The following is a 17963-nucleotide window of genomic DNA, read 5'->3' as shown; positions in this document are numbered from 1 at the left end:
TGCAGTTATCAAACATGGCAGCAGATGGCGTCGAAAGACTGGCTTTAACTGATCTGGGCAGCTCCATCTTCCTGTGAGCTGAATGATGGGAGTTTTCATTTTGTTGGCTACTATAATAATAATCTTTATTGTCACAAGTGGGTTTACAGTAACATTGCAGTGAAGTTATTGTCAAAAGCCCCATGTCCCACACTACAGAGCCTGTTTGGGTACTCAGAGGGAGAATTCAAAATGTCCAAATTACCTAACAGCACATCTTTGGGACTTGTGGGAGGAAACCGAAGCACCCGGAGGAAACCCATGCAGGTGGCATTCATCATTGCCCTCAGTGCAACAGTCTCTGATGTAACCCTTGGTGTAACATTCACCGATATAATCCTCAATGCAACACTTGTCAATATAATCCTCGATGTATACTCTTCAACATAATCCTCAGTGCAACACTCTTCAATATAACCCTCAGTGTAAACTCTTCAACATAATCCTCAGAGCAACACTCTTCAATATAATCCTCAGTGTAAACTCTTCAACATAATCCTCAGTGTAAACTCTTTGATATAATCCTCAATATAAACTATTCAACATAATCCTCAGTGTAAACTATTCGATATAATCCTCAATGTAAACTCTTCAACATAGTCCTCAGTGTAAACTCTTTGATATAATCCTCAGTGTAAACTCTTCAACATAATCCTCAATGTAAGTGCATCGACAAATCCTCAATGCAACACTCTTCAATATAATCCTCAGTGTAAACTCTTCAACATAATCTTCAATGCAAACTCTTCAACATAATCCTAAATGCAACGCTCTTCGATATAATCCTCAGTGTAAACTCTTCAACATAATCTTCAATGTAAACTCTTCAACATAATCCTCAGTGTAACACTCTTCAATATAATCCTCAATGTAAACCCTTCAACATAATCCTCAGTGTAAACCCATCAACATAATCCTCAGTGTAAACTCTTCGACACAATCCTCAATGCAACGCTCTTCGATATAATCCTCAGTGTAACTCTCTGATAATATAATCCTCAGTGTAACACTCTCTGATAATATCCTCAGTGTAACACTCTCTGATAATATCCTCAGTGTAACACTCTCTGATAATATAATCCTCAGTGTAACACTCTCTGATAATATAATCCTCAGTGTAACACTCTGATAATATAATCCTCAGTGTAACTCTCTCTGATAATATAATCCTCAATGTAACACTCTCTGATAATATAATACTCGGTGTAACACTCTCTGATAATATAATACTCGGTGTAACACTCTCTGATAATATAATACTCGGTGTAACACTCTCTGATAATATAATACTCGGTGTAACACTCTCTGATAATATAATCCTCAGTGTAACTCTCTCTGATAATATAATACTCGGTGTAACACTCTCTGATAATATAATCCTCAGTGTAACACTCTGATAATATAATCCTCGGTGTAACGCTCTGATAATATAATCCTCAGTGTAACACTCTCTGATAATATAATCCTCAGTGTAACTCTCTCTGATAATATAATCCTCAATGTAACACTCTGATAATATAATATTCGGTGTAACTCTGATAATATCATCCTCGGTGTAACACTCTCTGATAATATCATACTCGGTGTAACACTCTCTGATAATATAATCCTCAATGTAACACTCTCTGATAATATAATCCTCAGTGTAACACTCTCTGATAATATCATACTCGGTGTAACACTCTGATAATATAATCCTCAATGTAACACTCTCTGATAATATAATCCTCAGTGTAACACTCTCTGATAATATCATACTCGGTGTAACACTCTGATAATATCATACTCGGTGTAACACTCTGATAATATAACCCTCAGTGTAACACTCTCTGATAATATAATCCTCAGTGTAACTCTCTCTGATAATATAATCCTCAATGTAACACTCTGATAATATAATATTCGGTGTAACTCTGATAATATCATCCTCGGTGTAACACTCTGATAATATAATCCTCAATGTAACACTCTCTGATAATATCATACTCGGTGTAACACTCTGATAATATAATCCTCAATGTAACACTCTCTGATAATATAATACTCGGTGTAACACTCTCTGATAATATAATCCTCAATGTAACACTCTCTGATAATATAATACTCGGTGTAACACTCTCTGATAATATAATACTCGGTGTAACACTCTCTGATAATATAATCCTCAGTGTAACACTCTCTGATAATATAATCCTCAGTGTAACTCTCTCTGATAATATAATCTTCAGTGTAACACTCTCTGATAATATAATCCTCAGTGTAACTCTCTCTGATAATATAATCCTCAATGTAACACTCTGATAATATAATATTCGGTGTAACTCTGATAATATCATCCTCGGTGTAACACTCTGATAATATAATCCTCAGTGTAACACTCTCTGATAATATCATACTCGGTGTAACACTCTGATAATATAATCCTCAATGTAACACTCTCTGATAATATAATACTCGGTGTAACACTCTCTGATAATATAATCCTCAATGTAACACTCTGATAATATAATCCTCAATGTAACACTCTGATAATATAATCCTCAGTGTAACACTCTCTGATAATATAATCCTCAATGTAACACTCTCTGATAATATAATCCTCGGTGTAACACTCTCTGATAATATAATCCTCAGTGTAACACTCTCTGATAATATAATCCTCAGTGTAACTCTCTCTGATAATATAATCCTCAGTGTAACACTCTCTGATAATATAATCCTCAGTGTAACTCTCTCTGATAATATAATCCTCAATGTAACACTCTCTGATAATATCATCCTCGGTGTAACACTCTCTGATAATATAATCCTCGGTGTAACACTCTCTGATAATATAATCCTCAATGTAACACTCTCTGATAATATAATCCTCAGTGTAACTCTCTCTGATAATATAATCCTCAATGTAACACTCTCTGATAATATAATCCTCAATGTAACACTCTCTGATAATATAATCCTCAGTGTAACACTCTCTGATAATATCATCCTCGGTGTAACACTCTCTGATAATATCATCCTCGGTGTAACACTCTCTGATAATATAATCCTCAATGTAACACTCTCTGATAATATAATCCTCAGTGTAACACTCTCTGATAATATCATCCTCGGTGTAACACTCTCTGATAATATCATCCTCGGTGTAACACTCTCTGATAATATAATCCTCAATGTAATACTCTCTGATAATATCATCCTCAGTGTAACACTCTCTGATAATATCATCCTCGGTGTAACACTCTCTGATAATATAATCCTCAGTGTAACACTCTTTGATAATATAATCCTCAGTGTAACACTCTCTGATAATATAATCCTCAGTGTAACACTCTCTGATAATATAATCCTCAGTGTAACTCTCTCTGATAATATAATCCTCAGTGTAACACTCTGATAATATAATACTCGGTATAACACTCTCTGATAATATAATCCTCTATGTAACACTCTCTCTTATACAATTCTCTGCATAACTGATACATCCCACGGCTGCTGTGTAACGCCCTCATATAGCCCCTGCCACTCACTCTCTTAAGTCCCTCAATATTACACTAATATACCCTGTACCCCTAATCCTTTTCTAATATACAAATTTGTCTCACTGCAATTTTTTGTTTTAATTTTCCCAATTAAGGGGCAATTTAGCGTGGCCAATCCCCACCTACACTGCACATCTTTGGGTTGTGGGGGCGAGACCCACGCAGATAAGGGGAGAATGTGCAAACTCCACACGGACAGTGACCCAGAGCTCGGGTCGAACTCTCAGCGCCATGAAGCAGCAGTGTTAACTACTGTGTCACTGAACCGCCCCTTTCTCTAATTGTAATATCTAAACCTTCAGTGTAAGACTCGGGGAGTGCTGCATTATCTTTCAAATGAAACACTAAATTCAGCCCCTGTCTGTTCACTCGGAAGGAATAATCAGCACCATCCCTTCATTTCTGCCTTGCGCTGTGCCCCCTTGGGCTCCTCCAGATTTGTTAGGCCACCAATCACAGTGGCTCGAGTTTAAAAGATTTAAAAAATAGGTGAATAAAGAACCTGCCTAGGTTCCCCAGTGGTCCTGGTTGTCACTGAGGCAGACAGACCAGGAAAGTGCCAGATGCTGTGTTAGTTACTCAGTTGGCTGCTGTCAACCCAAGCGTAGGTTAGACCCGCTGCAAATCTATCATCACAGTCCGTCCCAGGCTGGGAGAGGGAAATCAGCATCAGATTTAGATTGCTGAAGAGTGACTTCACCCTGACAGTCTGAGGGTCAGATTTCTGCGCCCACGTTAGCCGCCAGCGATAGAAATATCACAAGAGTCGGGAAACGCGATCCCATTGGCGATTTCCTACGTCCATGTGTAACGTGGATCTGGCCCACAAAGGGTGAGAGCCTCATTGTAATACATTCAAATGCATTTTAACGTAATTAACAAACTCCCGGCCGCACAATCCACCCTCAATATGTGGCGAGGCTTATAACAGGATTGTGAAGACGGGAAACAGTGGAGGGGATTCCCCCCCGAGGACGCCATGGTAGATATGGCAGGTTGAGTGCCAATCTGGCAGTGCCAATCCTTGCTGGGGACAGTGCCAGGGTAGGGCCCTCTGGGAGCCCCATGGTTCCCTTTGTGTGTGTCGGGAGGATTTATGTCTGTGAGGTGGGAGAGTGCCTCCGAGACTGAGGTGGTGGGGTGGTCGCTCTGACGCCTGCAAAAGGGGGGTGGCCTGATGTTGGCAGTGTGGGGGAGGTGGGGAGGGGCCCGTTGCTTGTGCTGTAGCTGTGGCGGAGAGAGGAGCAATGCTTGTAATGGGGTGGGGGGTTCTTGCTGGCACTTGTCTATGTCCCACAAGGAGATTTTCCTGGCTGGGGCAGCAAAGAGAGTAGTTGTTGTCGGTGAGTCCCATATCCCAGTGAGAATCAGCATCCCCAAGAGAATAAAGGGGAATATTGGAGAAGGGAACAGATCTGTCCGGACAGACTGAGTGTGGGTGGATTATTGAGTGCCACTGGTTTGGCTTCGAATGATCCTGGCAGTCTTCCAGATTGATTATTTTATAATGATCTAAAAAATCTCAACAAAAATAAAAGCTAACACTCTGGAGGCTGGAAGTTTGAAATAATAGCAACGTAAGATGCTGGGAAACAGCAACACTGGCAGTGTTGGAGGAGAGAGAAACAGGTTTAAGGAGGGAAGGTTTTACTGGCTGATGGCCTGGGAGCAGAGATCTGGTAGCCCATGGGGATGTGCGGAAGTCCAGCTTTCCTCTGGTGCAATGGGGAATTTTAACTCCCCAGAATGCAGCTTTTGGCCCTGACAGGTTTCCTGCCCACAAACCAGCCAGATTGTCAGGCATGGCTTCCCGTCGGGCAGGCAGCAGTCAAGCGGCCTCACTGAGCATGGCACCAGGGTAACTAATGTATGACGCTCACTCTCAGCCTCATAGGCCCAATGCAGTTGCTTAAAACCAGGTTAGGAAATGGGGCGACTTCCTCACAGAGGGGCAATTTTCTCGCTGGTGCAGCACAGAGGATAATGAAACTGGGTGGCAAAATTATACTTGCTTCACTCCATTTCTTACGTTACATCAGTGACTGACGACACTTTGAAAGTACTTTATTGGCTGTGAAGCACTTTGGGAAACCCTTAAGTGCCGAGTGTTGTGATAAAAATACAAGCCTTTTAAAAAAAATCTTTTTAACACTGATATATCTGATAGCCCCAAGTGTGATACTCGCTAAAGTAGCCCCCCCCCCCACCCCTCCGACCGAATGTCGGGATGTTCGAATCCCACGGTCCATTTTAGTTGGACTCCAGTCCCAGCTCGCCAAGTGGCACCAGGTATCCCACCAACGCCAACTTTGGGGCGGCTATTTCCTTTCACTCTTTCACGGGAGGTGGGCATTGCTGGCGAAAGTTGTGGTGAGCCGTCTTCTTGAACCACCACAGACGGTCTGGCGCAGGTACACCCGCAGCGCTGTTAGGAAAGAATTTCCAGGCCTTTGGCCCAGCCACAGCGTAGGAATCATCATATATAATTAATTTCAATGTGTCTCCAGAGATTAATTTTAGTGTGCAAAACACCTTGAGACTTATTGGTCAAACATGATGTGAATATAAATGTTTCTTCCAGGATTACGGAACTGATGGTGGCTGTCGAACGCTTGACAGCCCAGAATCATGAGAAAGAGAAGACCATCATCACTCTGAGCCAGACCGTGGAGAACCTGGTGGGTGAACAATGGGAAATGGCTTGAGGGAGGGGGGTGGGTGGGTATTTGAGCCTCAAAGTTGCCGATAAATGTATACCAAAAGCGTTAATAATATTTCCATATAATTGTTTCACTTGAAAAAGGGAAAGATTTTTGTGTTACAAGACTTTTCTTTCGTGCCCATTCCTCATCTTCATGTCCAGATGCCCCACTCGAAAATCAGGTAGGTGGCACCCTGGTCCACAGGAACAGCAGCAGGCCATTCAGCCCCTCGATCCCAAGTCCACTATTTGGTTGGTCCGAAGCAAGGGTTTATTGGACTCTTGTTTCTGAGTGGGCGCCGTGCTAAGGCAGTCATCCTGGGATCCGGGTACCAAGTGATGGGTGCCTACCTGGCGCTGGTTGATGGGTCCCTTGTTGTTGCAGGAGTCCAGCCGAGCCGAGGCACAGGATGTGCAGGACGGAGCCGGGATCGAGTCCGTGAAAGTAGAAGTGGAGTCTTTGCACCAAATACTGAGAGACATCACACAGGTGAGGGTGCTGGAGCAGCCGACAGGCACGGCTTGTACAGGTTTGGTCTGGCTAGGCTGTGTGGTGACTTTAAGAACACTCATCATAGTTCCCCCAGTGCCTCGGTCAATAAACGTACCGCCGATCGAGTCAACTGCTGAAAACCTGTCTCAGTCAGGACAGTAATAGGGTGGCTACAATTAAACTTGCCATCTCCTCAGTTAGAAAGCATCAACACTGGTCATTACCTACAGAAAATGAGGGGAGGAGGTAATTATTTGTGAGAGGGTTTGGTTGATTGCTTCTCTCAATGTTAATTGTAACAAGGGGGGATGCTGCCATAGGAATGTCACTGGACTTGTAATGCAGAGGCCCAGGCTAATGCCCTGGGGCCGGGGGGGGGGGGCGCAAATCTCACCCTGGCAGCTGGTGGAATTTAAATTCAACTAATAAATCTGGAATTGAAAACCAGGAAACTATCCTCAATTGTCATAAAAATTAATCTGCTTCACCAATAAAGAAGGAAATCCTCTGTCCTTTCTTGACCTATGACTCCAGATCTATAATAATATCTGTCTATCGACAGATTCTTAGCTGCTCGCTGCAGTGGCCCAACAAGCTACATCAGGTGAATCGGGATGGGCAGAAAATGTTAGATTTTCCAGCGATACCCACATCCCATGGGAAATTTAATGTAAAAAAATCCTTCACCATTGTAAGCGCTCCATGGGGGAGACCTGTGTAACCTGGTTACTCTATGGTGGGTACTTTAATGTGGCCCATTAGTTATTAATCTGTATAGTGGGTGTGATACTTTGCAAAATCCGAATTGTCAGAGGGTTGTCTTGGGTGTTAGTGGCCATGGTAACCAGCGCCATCAAACTTTCTCCTCATAGGTTGTTCTCTCTGATGCCGATAGTGGAGCTCAGTTCACAGCCTCCGAACGGACTGGCGACATCACAGAAATTGAGTCCTCTCTGTTTAGCTCCTTGGGCATCCCGTCTAGCCTGCGCACGCCATCTCCACGCCGACGGACCTCTCCGCGCCACAGTCATTCACCGCGACACCTCTCGCCCGCCTTCTCCGACTCCATATACTCGGCTGTTCAAGTTGCTGTGCAGAAGAGGCAACTCCTGATTCAGGTAGCGAGACGCTGAAAACTGTGAGGTCGTAGAATCAGAGAATTTACAGTGCAGAAGGAGGCCATTCAGCCCGTCAAGTCTGCACCGGCCCATGGAAAGGGAACTCTACCTAAGCCCACACCTCCACCCTATCCCAGTAACCCCACCGTACCTTTTTTTTTGGGCACTAAGGGCAATTTAGCATGGCCAATCCACTTGACCTGCATATCTTTGGACTGTGGGAGGAAACTGGAGCACCCGGAGGAAACCCATGCAGACACGGGGAGAACGTGCAGACTCCGCACAGATAGTGACCCAAGTGGGAATCGAATCTGGGACCCTGGCGCTGTGAAGCAACAGTGCTAATCACTGTACAACCGTGCCATCCCCGATCCATGACGAGTCCCAGACAGATTGACCCTCTGCTGTAGTAACAGCCTCCTCCTTCAGGAGGCAACCCTAAGAGGCCATTGGCAATTATAGGCTTCCAGCAGATTGGGTCCATGATTGTGATTGACAAAATACTGCAGTGGTTTGCCGTTGCCTTCTGCACTCTGGCTGCCTAGGAAACTCTCTGGCTCTTTCTCACCTGCCGTCAGGCATATTGGAAGGATTTACAGGCTAATAATCAACCTGTTCAGCCACATTATAAATACACCTTCCATGACCATAAAGTCATGGAGCCTTACAGCACTGAAAGAGGCCTTTTGGCCCATCATGGCTGCACTGGCCATCAAGCACCAACTAGCCTAATCCCATTTCCAACACTTGGTCCATTTGTACACTATGGTACTTCAAGTCCTTATCTAAACACTTCTTAAACATTGTGAGGGTTCCCTCCTCTACCGCCCTTTCAGACAGAAAGTTCCAGATTCCCCCCCCCCACCCTCTGGAATTTTGTACATCTCAATCAGGTCCCCCCACCCCCTCAGCCTTCTCTGCTCCAAGGAAAACGACTCCAGCCTAACCTGCCTCTATTCAGAGCTGAAACGCACCCTGGTGAAAGTCATCTGCACCATTTCTAGTGCAATCACATCTTTCCTATAGTGTGGCGACCAGAACTGCACATGTTACTCTAGCTGCGGCCTAACGAGCATCTTATATAGCCCCATCACAACCTCCCTGCTCTTGTATTCGATGCCTCGGCTAAAAACCATCTTAACTACCTGTCCTGCTGCCTTCACCCTAAGATCTCTGTGCTTCCTAGCATCACACTGTTCATTGTATATTCCCTTGCCTTGTTAGTCCTCCCAAAAATGCAACACCTCACACTTCTCAGGGATAAGTTCCATTTGCCACTGTTCTGCCCATCTGACCAGCCCGTCTATAACACTCTGTAATCTAAGGCTTTCCTCCTCGCTCTTTAGCACACTGCCAATTTTCATGTCATCCGTCAACCTACTGATCTTACCTCCCACGTTCGCGTGTAGTTCATGAATGGGGGGAAATGGGACTTGAACCCGGAGCTTCTGATCCAGAAGCAGGAGCATTATCACTTGAGCCACAAGACCACCTTTGCAGTAATAGCACCCTCTGAAAATATCCTTAGAGCAACAAATGGCAGGATTGAAATAAATTTAATTCCGTTTAGCAGCTGCCTCTGGCTTATTGTGCCCAATTTTGCCTCCTGGAGATGTTCACCATAAGATGTAGCAGCAGAAGTAGGCCCTTCGGCCCATCACATCTGTTCTGCTATTCAGTGAGATTATAACTCTTGTTGGAGGCACAGATCGTTTCCCCACATTTCACCCAAATATCCATTTGAGCCTGGACGGTGAGTATTCACTGGTTAAGCCTCCTCTTGTCTTGCCCGCCATCCTGGTGCGCACTTCCCAGCAGGGTTGAGGAGCAGGAACCTCGGTCCAAATCCCCCTCTGTGCCTGCAGAACATAAAGGCCATGTGTACATGTACCACCCTGGCCGTGAAAAGCCAACTCGGCACAGGTGAGAGCTGGAATTGGTTTAGTTGGTCTCAGAAAGTGCTGTTATCACCAATGGTGCTGACAATAGAACAGCAGCGCATTGCGTTTGAAGACCTGCTTAGCCATCTTTTTCCTACATTAGGGTCTTGCTGACACACGTGGGAATGGGACCACCTGCCTCTCGAGAGTTGGTAATTCTGTTTCCAGATGGTTCATTTGAGACTTTATTGGTGTTCTAATCTTTACACGTGTGGCGCACTGTGAGAGAAATTCAATTCAGGAGACCATCAAGTCTGGGATTTGGTGTCTCATTGGGGGCCCAGTGCAGTGTTGTGCCCTGGGCACGTTGGACCCTCTCAATGGCTATTCAGGGGTGGGATTCTCTGCCCCCCCCCCCCCCCCCCCCCCCCCGCCGGGTCGGAGAATCGCTGGGGGAAAGCATGAATCCCGCCCGCCCCCGCCGTCTCCCGAAGTCTCCGGCACCAGAGATTCGGCGGGGGCGGGAATCGCGCCGCACCTATTGGTGCGCCCCGCCCCCCAGCGATTCTCCGGGCGCGATGGGCCGAAGTCCCGCTGCTGTCATGCCGGTCCCGCCGGCGGGAATCAAACCACCTACCTTACCGGCGGGACCAGGCGGCGCGAGCGGGCTCCGGGGTCCTGGGGGGGGGGGGGGGGGGGGCGATCTGGCCCCGGGGGGTGCACTCTTTTCCTTCCGCGTTCACCATAGCCTTCACGATGGCGGATGCGGAAGTGACCCCCTCCCTGCGCATGAGCGGGGATGATGTCAGCAGCGGCTGACGCTCCGGCGCATGCGCGGTCTTACGCCAGCCGGCGAAGTCCCTTCGGCCCCGGCTGGCGTGGCGCCAAAGGCCTTTCCCGCCAGCCGGCGGAGCGCCAACCACTCCGGCGCGGGCCGAGCCCCTCAAGGTTAGGGCTTGGTCCCTAAAGGTGCGGAGAAATCCACACCTTTGGGGCAGCCTGACGCCGGAGTGGTTCACGTCACTGCATCCCACCAGGACCCCCCACCCCGCCGTGTAGGGGAGAATCCTGGCCCAGCTCTGTAATGCTTATGTTACCAACTAATGGCCCCCATTCTAGTGACCCAGGAAGAGGTAGTGGCCTGGGATCACGCCCTCTGACCTTTGTCTATTAACCCCATTTTCGTGTTCAATCCTCAGTTAATCCTGAAGCGTTTTTGTGCGTTTTCTTTCTTCCCCTCGACAGGATCTCCGTGCAAAGTACGAGGCAACCCAGGACTCGCTGGCCAGCCTGAAGAAGCAGTTGGGCGACAGTGAGAACGATCGTCGGGCATTAGAGCAGCAGAACCTCCAGCTCAGGGAGGAGACCGAGGACTCGGTGCGAGCCAAGGATGATGCCAAGCGCGACGCTAACCGTTTCCGCTCTTCTGCCGACCTGCTAGGAAGGTGAATGTTTTAATCTTTCCAAATAAATACTGCCTTTTAAAAATTTTATGGCTTACTCTAAGCTACCAAACTTTCTTTAGACCCCAATTTATTATTCTGCTTTTTGGGTGCTAAAAATGGAACTGGCAATTTGGCAATGGTTTAATTTAATACCTTAACTGATCCCCCCGCCCCACCCCAATTGGTCTGGTCCATCTTCTGTTTTTTCTTTCTAAAAGTGAGAAATCAAACTTGGAGAAGTCCCTTCAGTCCCTCCAGCAACAGATCGAGACATTGCAGCAGGAGAACGAGAAACTGCAGTTGGCCAACGGGGAATTCCAGCGCCAGCGAGACAACCTGGAAGACGAGAAGGAGGACATCTTGAAGGATAAGGAGAGGGCGCAGAAAGAGATTGAGCGAGGGTGAGTGGGACGGTGGGGGCTAGGGGAGGGGTGGCGCTTCAAGATTGAAGTGAGGCCTGCAACTTGCCTTGAAGCCTAACCTTCCTGAATGATGTGTGTGCTCTCTTCCCCCCCCCCCCCCCCCCCCCACACCCCCCCCACCAGCCACAAGATGCTCGAGCAGATGGAAGTGAAGAATTCAAGCATGAAAAAGGAGTTGATACTAGTCAAAGAAGCCTTGAGCAAGGCCGCACTGGACAGAGAGGTACTGGAGAATGAGAAGGCTGGAATTGAGGAGGCACTCAACAAGGTAAACCCGGAAAGCGAGGAAGAATCACACCGCTAGACTAGAACCGGGCAGGAAATGTGACATTTTTTTCCCACTTCAGTTTTCATCTACCTCTCCAGAAGATGCCAACTGAAGTCACAGTGGATTTTCACAGGCGCTGGGTATCCTTGGTAACCTGTCCAAACAGCCGGTCATCATGTGTGGCCGATGACCATGAGTGTTGCCAGGACATTTGAGTGGAGAGAGGGGGGGTGAGGAAGGGGTGGGTATCCGGACAGCAGAACAGGGGAGGGGGCCATCGCAATTGGAGCCCAATCCTTTTTTTTAAATTTCAAGTACCCAATTCTCTTTTTCTAATTGAGCGTGGCCAATCCACCTACCCTGCACATCTTTGGGTTGTGGGGTTGAGACCCACACAAACACGGGGAGAATGTACAAACTCCACACGAACAGTGACCCAGAGCCGAGATCGAACCCGGGTCCTCAGCACCGTGAGGCAGCAGTGCCAACCACCGTGCCGACCGGCGCCCAATCGTGTCATCGACCAAATATCCGCACTCCTGGTCTGGTAGAAGGAGTGATTCACTGGTGAACAGGAGCAGGAACCCTGGCTGATTTTTTTTCCCTTTCTAACCCTGAGCTACTGTTCCCATTTCTCGAAACCCTGGACGAGATCTGGTGACACAGCACAAGCCAGGAACTGACTCTGGGATCTGCCCGGGTTCTGTATGTCGCCGAGTGACAAAGTGTTTACCAACTAAAGCACCGGGGGAGCTTTCAGACTTTCCCACAGGTTTATCACAGTGCAGCGGGAGACCGACCATTCAGCCCGTTGTGTGTGCGTGCCCTGGTTCTCAGTCCATTCAACGATGAAAACCTTTTCTCCCCGTTTTCGCTGCCCAGCCCCATCACAATTTTGTATAGTCCTGCCAACCTTCTCTCCTTCGAGGCAAACAGTCCCAACTTCTCCCTTCTATCTACATGATGTATCTAAGATAGATTCTCGTTAGGCAAGCGGTTCAAAGGTTACCGGGGGGGCTACATAGGAATGTAGAACTTGAAGCGTAAGCAGATCAGCCCTGATCTTGCCAAATTGCGCAGCAGGCCCGAGGGGCCGAATGGCCTGCTTCTGCTCCTATTTTGAATGTTTGTATGTGATGGTATTTCCTCATCCCCAGAACCATTCTCATGAATCTTTTCTGCTCTCTCTGTCTCTAATGGTTACACGTCCTTCCTAAACTGCGGCATCTTCATTCCTGTCTGTGATTTTCCTGTCCTAATACCATTCCCACGTACTGGAGTCAAACCATGATGCTGGAAGCAGAGATGTTGCTCATCTGTCCGCCGGGGGTCATGGTCACGTTGAGGGAAGGGCTACGTACAGTGGCTTGTCTTACATTTCCAAACGTTGTTCTGGTGATTCCCTATTTCCTACGAATATTCCCAGCCTCCTCGATGTTTGGGCCCAACCCACCGCGAAGCATTTCGAGAAATGTTTATCGTCCGTGTTTGTTTTCGCGCAGCTTCCTACAGTGTGCACTCCCCAGGAGGCTGTGACAATGGACACGATAGAAAGAGGCAGGTTGTTAGCAGGGTCCCACTCGCCCCCACACCTACACCTGGCACCAAACAGAGAGGAGGAACAAACTCGCGCCCAGAGCCCAGATGGTTCCCTGACGTCACCTGTCTACATTTGCGCCTGTGATGAGCAGATGGAATATTCCCCTCTGCTTGCCACTTTTGTAGCGAGTAAGCGATAGTATCAAGTGGGGAACATTTGGCTTTGGGGGGTGGGGTGTGGGTGGAGGGGTGGGGGGGGTGGGATGTGGGGTGGGGGGGTTCACCAGACAGAACAGTGATGGGACTGCTCGTTCCTTCCCAAGGTGGAGACTGCAAACGCCGAGATGGAGCTCATCCTCAACAAGTTGAGGACGGAACAAGCTTCTCTCCGGGATTCCTTGTCCAAGATGAGCGCCTTCAATGAGGGCCTGGCCCAGGATAAAGTGCAGCTGAACAAAATCATCCTGGAGGTAAGGAAGCGAAAAGCTGAGCCTCAAGTTTCCCCTCTGCACGCTCACCCGCTCCCTCCCTCTCCCGTGCTGAATCCTGTTGGAATACACTTCCAGAGGAGCCGGTAGCCCTGCAGTACCCTCAACAAGTTGACCATTCCTGGTGTGCGGCCTTCATGCTGAGCTCCTCGATCGTGGTCAGCATCCCAGCCCAGTTCCATTCTGTCCAGGCAAGTCCTCCCCGCAGGGTCACAGGACAGTGATCAGAAGCAGGGATCCCGGCTTATTTTCCCCTCCCTAAGTTCCACAGTGAGGGGTGCAGCTAGTCACTGAGCCACTGGAGGAGCTCTTTCAGGAAGTTGTCCAAGTAACTTGCATTTTTTACTATGGGGGTGTGGACGTCTCTGGCACGACCAGCATTTGTTGCCCTTCCCCAATTGCCTTTGACCTGAGTGGCTTGCTAGGCCATTTCAGAGGGAAGTTTAAGGGTCAACCATATTGCCGTGGGCCAGGCTGGGCAATGATGGCAGACTTCCAATAGTGAACCCGGTGAGTTTTTACAACAATCAACGATAGTTTTGTGGTCACCATTACTGAGACTAGCTTTATAATTCCAGATTTATGAATCAAATTTAAAATCAGTTTAATTTAAATTTGAATCTGAACCGTGTTTCCCAGATCCCGGGCCTCTGGATTACCCACCCAGTGGCATTCCCACAATGCAGCCATTTCCCTGTGAGACTGCAGACTGATGTGTAAGCTAATCCGTGCCAATGCTTGTTTAGGCTCCTTCACTCTCTGCTGTCTTGTAGCTGGAGGATGAGAAGGCCACGCTGCTGGGTCAGAAGAAAGAAGTCGAACAGGAGAAGGCCTCGATCCGTGATGAGTTAGTCCGGCTGGAACAAGAGAAGCTGGACCTGCACACTGAGCGCCACGGCCTGGATCACTCCCTGCAGATCGTGGAGCAGAGCCGGGAGAGACTAGAGCAGGACCTGATGACGTACCAGCGGGAAAAGGGAGAGCTGCAGGGTCAGCTGGGACAGGTAGAGAAACTGCCCTAACCCCCACTGAACAAGCAGCAGTTCCGCACGGTTACCCAGCAAGTCGCCCTTCTCCCTGCTGAATGAACAGACACATATTATGCAACGCGTGGGCTTTGGGACAACATTCTGAGAATCTTGCATCTCTCTCCACCCAGGTGACGCGGCAGAGGAACACTCTGAACGAGGAGCTCGTTGAGGCTCGCTGTGAGGTCGAGCGCAACAGTGAGTTGCTGTTCCGCGGGGCCAAAGAAAAGGAAGAACTGACCAGGGAGAAGGCGAACCTTGTGGTTCAGCTCACAGCATCCGAGCGAGAGAACAGGGCCTTGGCAGACGAAGGAGCAGCTCTCAGGTGGGAGCAAACATACGCGTGATGCTCGCGATAAAGAGAAGCTGCCCCAAATTCATCAATGCAAAAGAAAACATATAGATTACATCAGCGATATGTGCAGCTTCGATGTTACACTCCCTCATTTACCTCAAACCCTTCACAGTAACTCCCTCATATACCTCACACCCCTCACTGTAACTCCCTCATTTACCTCAAACCCTTCACAGTAACTCCCTCATATACCTCACACCCCTCACTGTAACTCCCTCATTTACCTCAAACCCTTCACATTAATCCCTCATATACCTCACACCCCTCACTGTAACTCCCTCATTTACCTCAAACCCTTCACAGTAACTCCCTCATATACCTCACACCCCTCACTGTAACTCCCTCATTTACCTCAAACCCTTCACAGTAACTCCCTCATATACCTCACACCCCTCACTGTAACTCCCTCATTTACCTCAAACCCTTCACTGTAACTCCCTCAGATACCTCACACCCCTCACTGTAACTCCCTCATATAACTCACACCCTTCACAGTAACTCCCTCATATACCTCACACCCCTCACTGTAACTCCCTCATATAACTCACACCCTAGCTGTAACTCCCTCCTATACAAAGAACAATAGAGCACAGCAACAGGCCCTTCAGCCCTCCAAGCCTGTACCGGTCATGATACCAAACTTTGCCAAAACTCTCAGCACTTCCCAGTGCCGTATCCCTCTATTCCCATCCCATCCATGAGTTTGTCAAGATGCCTTTTTTTTTAAGAAAATATTTTATTGAAGCATTTGTAATTTTCACAATTTAACATGTTGACATTTCTAAAACAACCGCACGGGTCGACGCACAAAATACCCCCTAAAAGAACAACAAATAGAAATCTATGAACTGTTGCCAACTCCGGGCGAATCCCTGTATTGATCCTCTCAGAGCGAACTTGATTTTCTCCAGACTGAGAAACCCTACTATATCGCTGACCCACACTCCTGACTTCGGGGCCTTCGAGTCCCTCCATCTCAGCAAGATCCGTCTCTGGGCTACCAGGGAGGAGAAGACCAGGATATCGGCCTCCATCTCCCCCTTTGCCCCCAGATCCTACGACACCCCAAATATTGCCAATTCTGGACTCGGAGTTATCCTACCTTCCAGGACTTCTGACCAACCCCCCCACCCCACGGTGGTTGGGAAGCGGGAGCAGGGGCCTGTCGTGAAGGTGAGTGAGTGCCTTTAAATTTGCTTACCTTTCAGCGGGAGCAGGGTTTGAGGTAATATCAGGTAAGCTCTTCCTTTCTTTTTCTTTTTCTTGTTTTTTTTTAAATCTAGAGGTGATGTCAGGGAAGGCAGTACAATGCTCCTCCTGCAGAATGTTTGAGGTGAGGGACGCCGTCCGTGTCCCTGCTGATTTCATCTGTGGGAAGTGCACCCAACTCCAGCTCCTCAAAAACCGTGTTAGGGACCTGGAGCTTGAGCTGGATGAACTTCGGATCATTCGGGAGGCAGAGGGGGTCATAGATAGGAGCTTCAGGGAAGTAGTTACACCAAAGACTGGAGATAGATGGGTAACTGTAAGAGGGACTGGGAAGAAGCAGTCAGTGCAGTGACCCCCTGCGGTCGTTCCCCTGAGTAACAAGTATACCGTTTTGGATACTTGTGGGGGGGACGACTTACCAGGGGTAAGCCATGGGGTACGGGCCTCTGGCACGGAGTCTGTCCCTGTTGCTCAGAAGGGAAGGGGGGAAAGGAGTAGAACATTAGTAATTGGGGACTCAATAGTCAGGGGCACAGATAGGAGATTTTGTGGGAGCGAGAGAGACTCACGTTTGGTATGTTGCCTCCCAGGTGCAAGGGTACGTGATGTCTCGGATCGTGTTTTCCGGGTCCTTAAGGGGGAGGGGGAGCAGCCCCAAGTCGTAGTCCACATTGGCACTAACGACATAGGTAGGAAAGGGGACAAGGATGTCAGGCAGGCCTTTAGGGAGCTAGGATGGAAGCTCAGAGCGAGAACAAACAGAGTTGTTATCTCTGGGTTGTTGCCCGTGCCACGTGATAGTGAGATGAGGAATAGGGAGAGAGAGCAATTAAACACGTGGCTACAGGGATGGTGCAGGCGGGAGGGATTCAGATTTCTGGATAACTGGGGCTCTTTCTGGGGAAGGTGGGACCTCTATAGACAGGATGGTCTACATCTGAACCTGAGGGGCACCAATATCCTGGGGGGGAGATTTGTTAGTGCTCTTTGGGGGGGTTTAAACTAATTCAGCAGGGGCATGGGAACCTGGATTGTAGTTTTGGGGTACGGGAGATTGAGAATATAGAGGTCAGGAGCACAGATTTGACTTCGCAGGAGGGTGCCAGTGTTCAGGTAGGTGGTTTGAAGTGTGTCTACTTCAATGCCAGGAGTATACGAAATAAGGTAGGGGAACTGGCAGCATGGGTTGGTACCTGGGACTTCGATGTTGTGGCCATTTCAGAGACATGGATAGAGCAGGGACAGGAATGGTTGTTGCAGGTTCCGGGGTTTAGGTGTTTTAGTAAGCTCAGAGAAGGGGGCAAAAGAGGGGGAGGTGTGGCGCTGCTAGTCAAGGACAGTATTACGGTGGCGGAAAGGACGCTAGATGGGGACTCTTCTTCTGAGGTAGTATGGGCTGAGGTTAGAAACAGGAAAGGAGAGGTCACCCTGTTGGG

The 17963-nt window shown here is 48.0% G+C and overlaps 1 protein-coding gene across 8 annotated transcripts in view; it reads left to right on the top strand.

Annotated features, from left to right (window-relative positions):
• LOC119950617 (rootletin-like) overlaps positions 1–17963 on the top strand; it is a 136616-nt gene that overhangs the window by 45780 nt on the left and 72873 nt on the right. For all 8 annotated transcript variants that reach the window (XM_038773206.1, XM_038773210.1, XM_038773209.1 and 5 more), the window contains exons 10-18: positions 6163–6259; positions 6668–6772; positions 7648–7893; positions 11019–11218; positions 11437–11619; positions 11764–11908; positions 13771–13917; positions 14709–14939; positions 15095–15288. In XM_038773206.1, the coding sequence (XP_038629134.1) occupies positions 6163–6259; positions 6668–6772; positions 7648–7893; positions 11019–11218; positions 11437–11619; positions 11764–11908; positions 13771–13917; positions 14709–14939; positions 15095–15288 (1548 nt within the window). The remainder of the gene's footprint in view (positions 1–6162; positions 6260–6667; positions 6773–7647; positions 7894–11018; positions 11219–11436; positions 11620–11763; positions 11909–13770; positions 13918–14708; positions 14940–15094; positions 15289–17963) is intronic.

Source organism: Scyliorhinus canicula, chromosome 16 (assembly GCF_902713615.1).
Source record: "Scyliorhinus canicula chromosome 16, sScyCan1.1, whole genome shotgun sequence".
NCBI lineage: Eukaryota > Metazoa > Chordata > Chondrichthyes > Carcharhiniformes > Scyliorhinidae > Scyliorhinus > Scyliorhinus canicula.
Note: the sequence above shows the minus strand (reverse complement) of the source record. Positions and strands in the feature narration are given on the sequence as shown.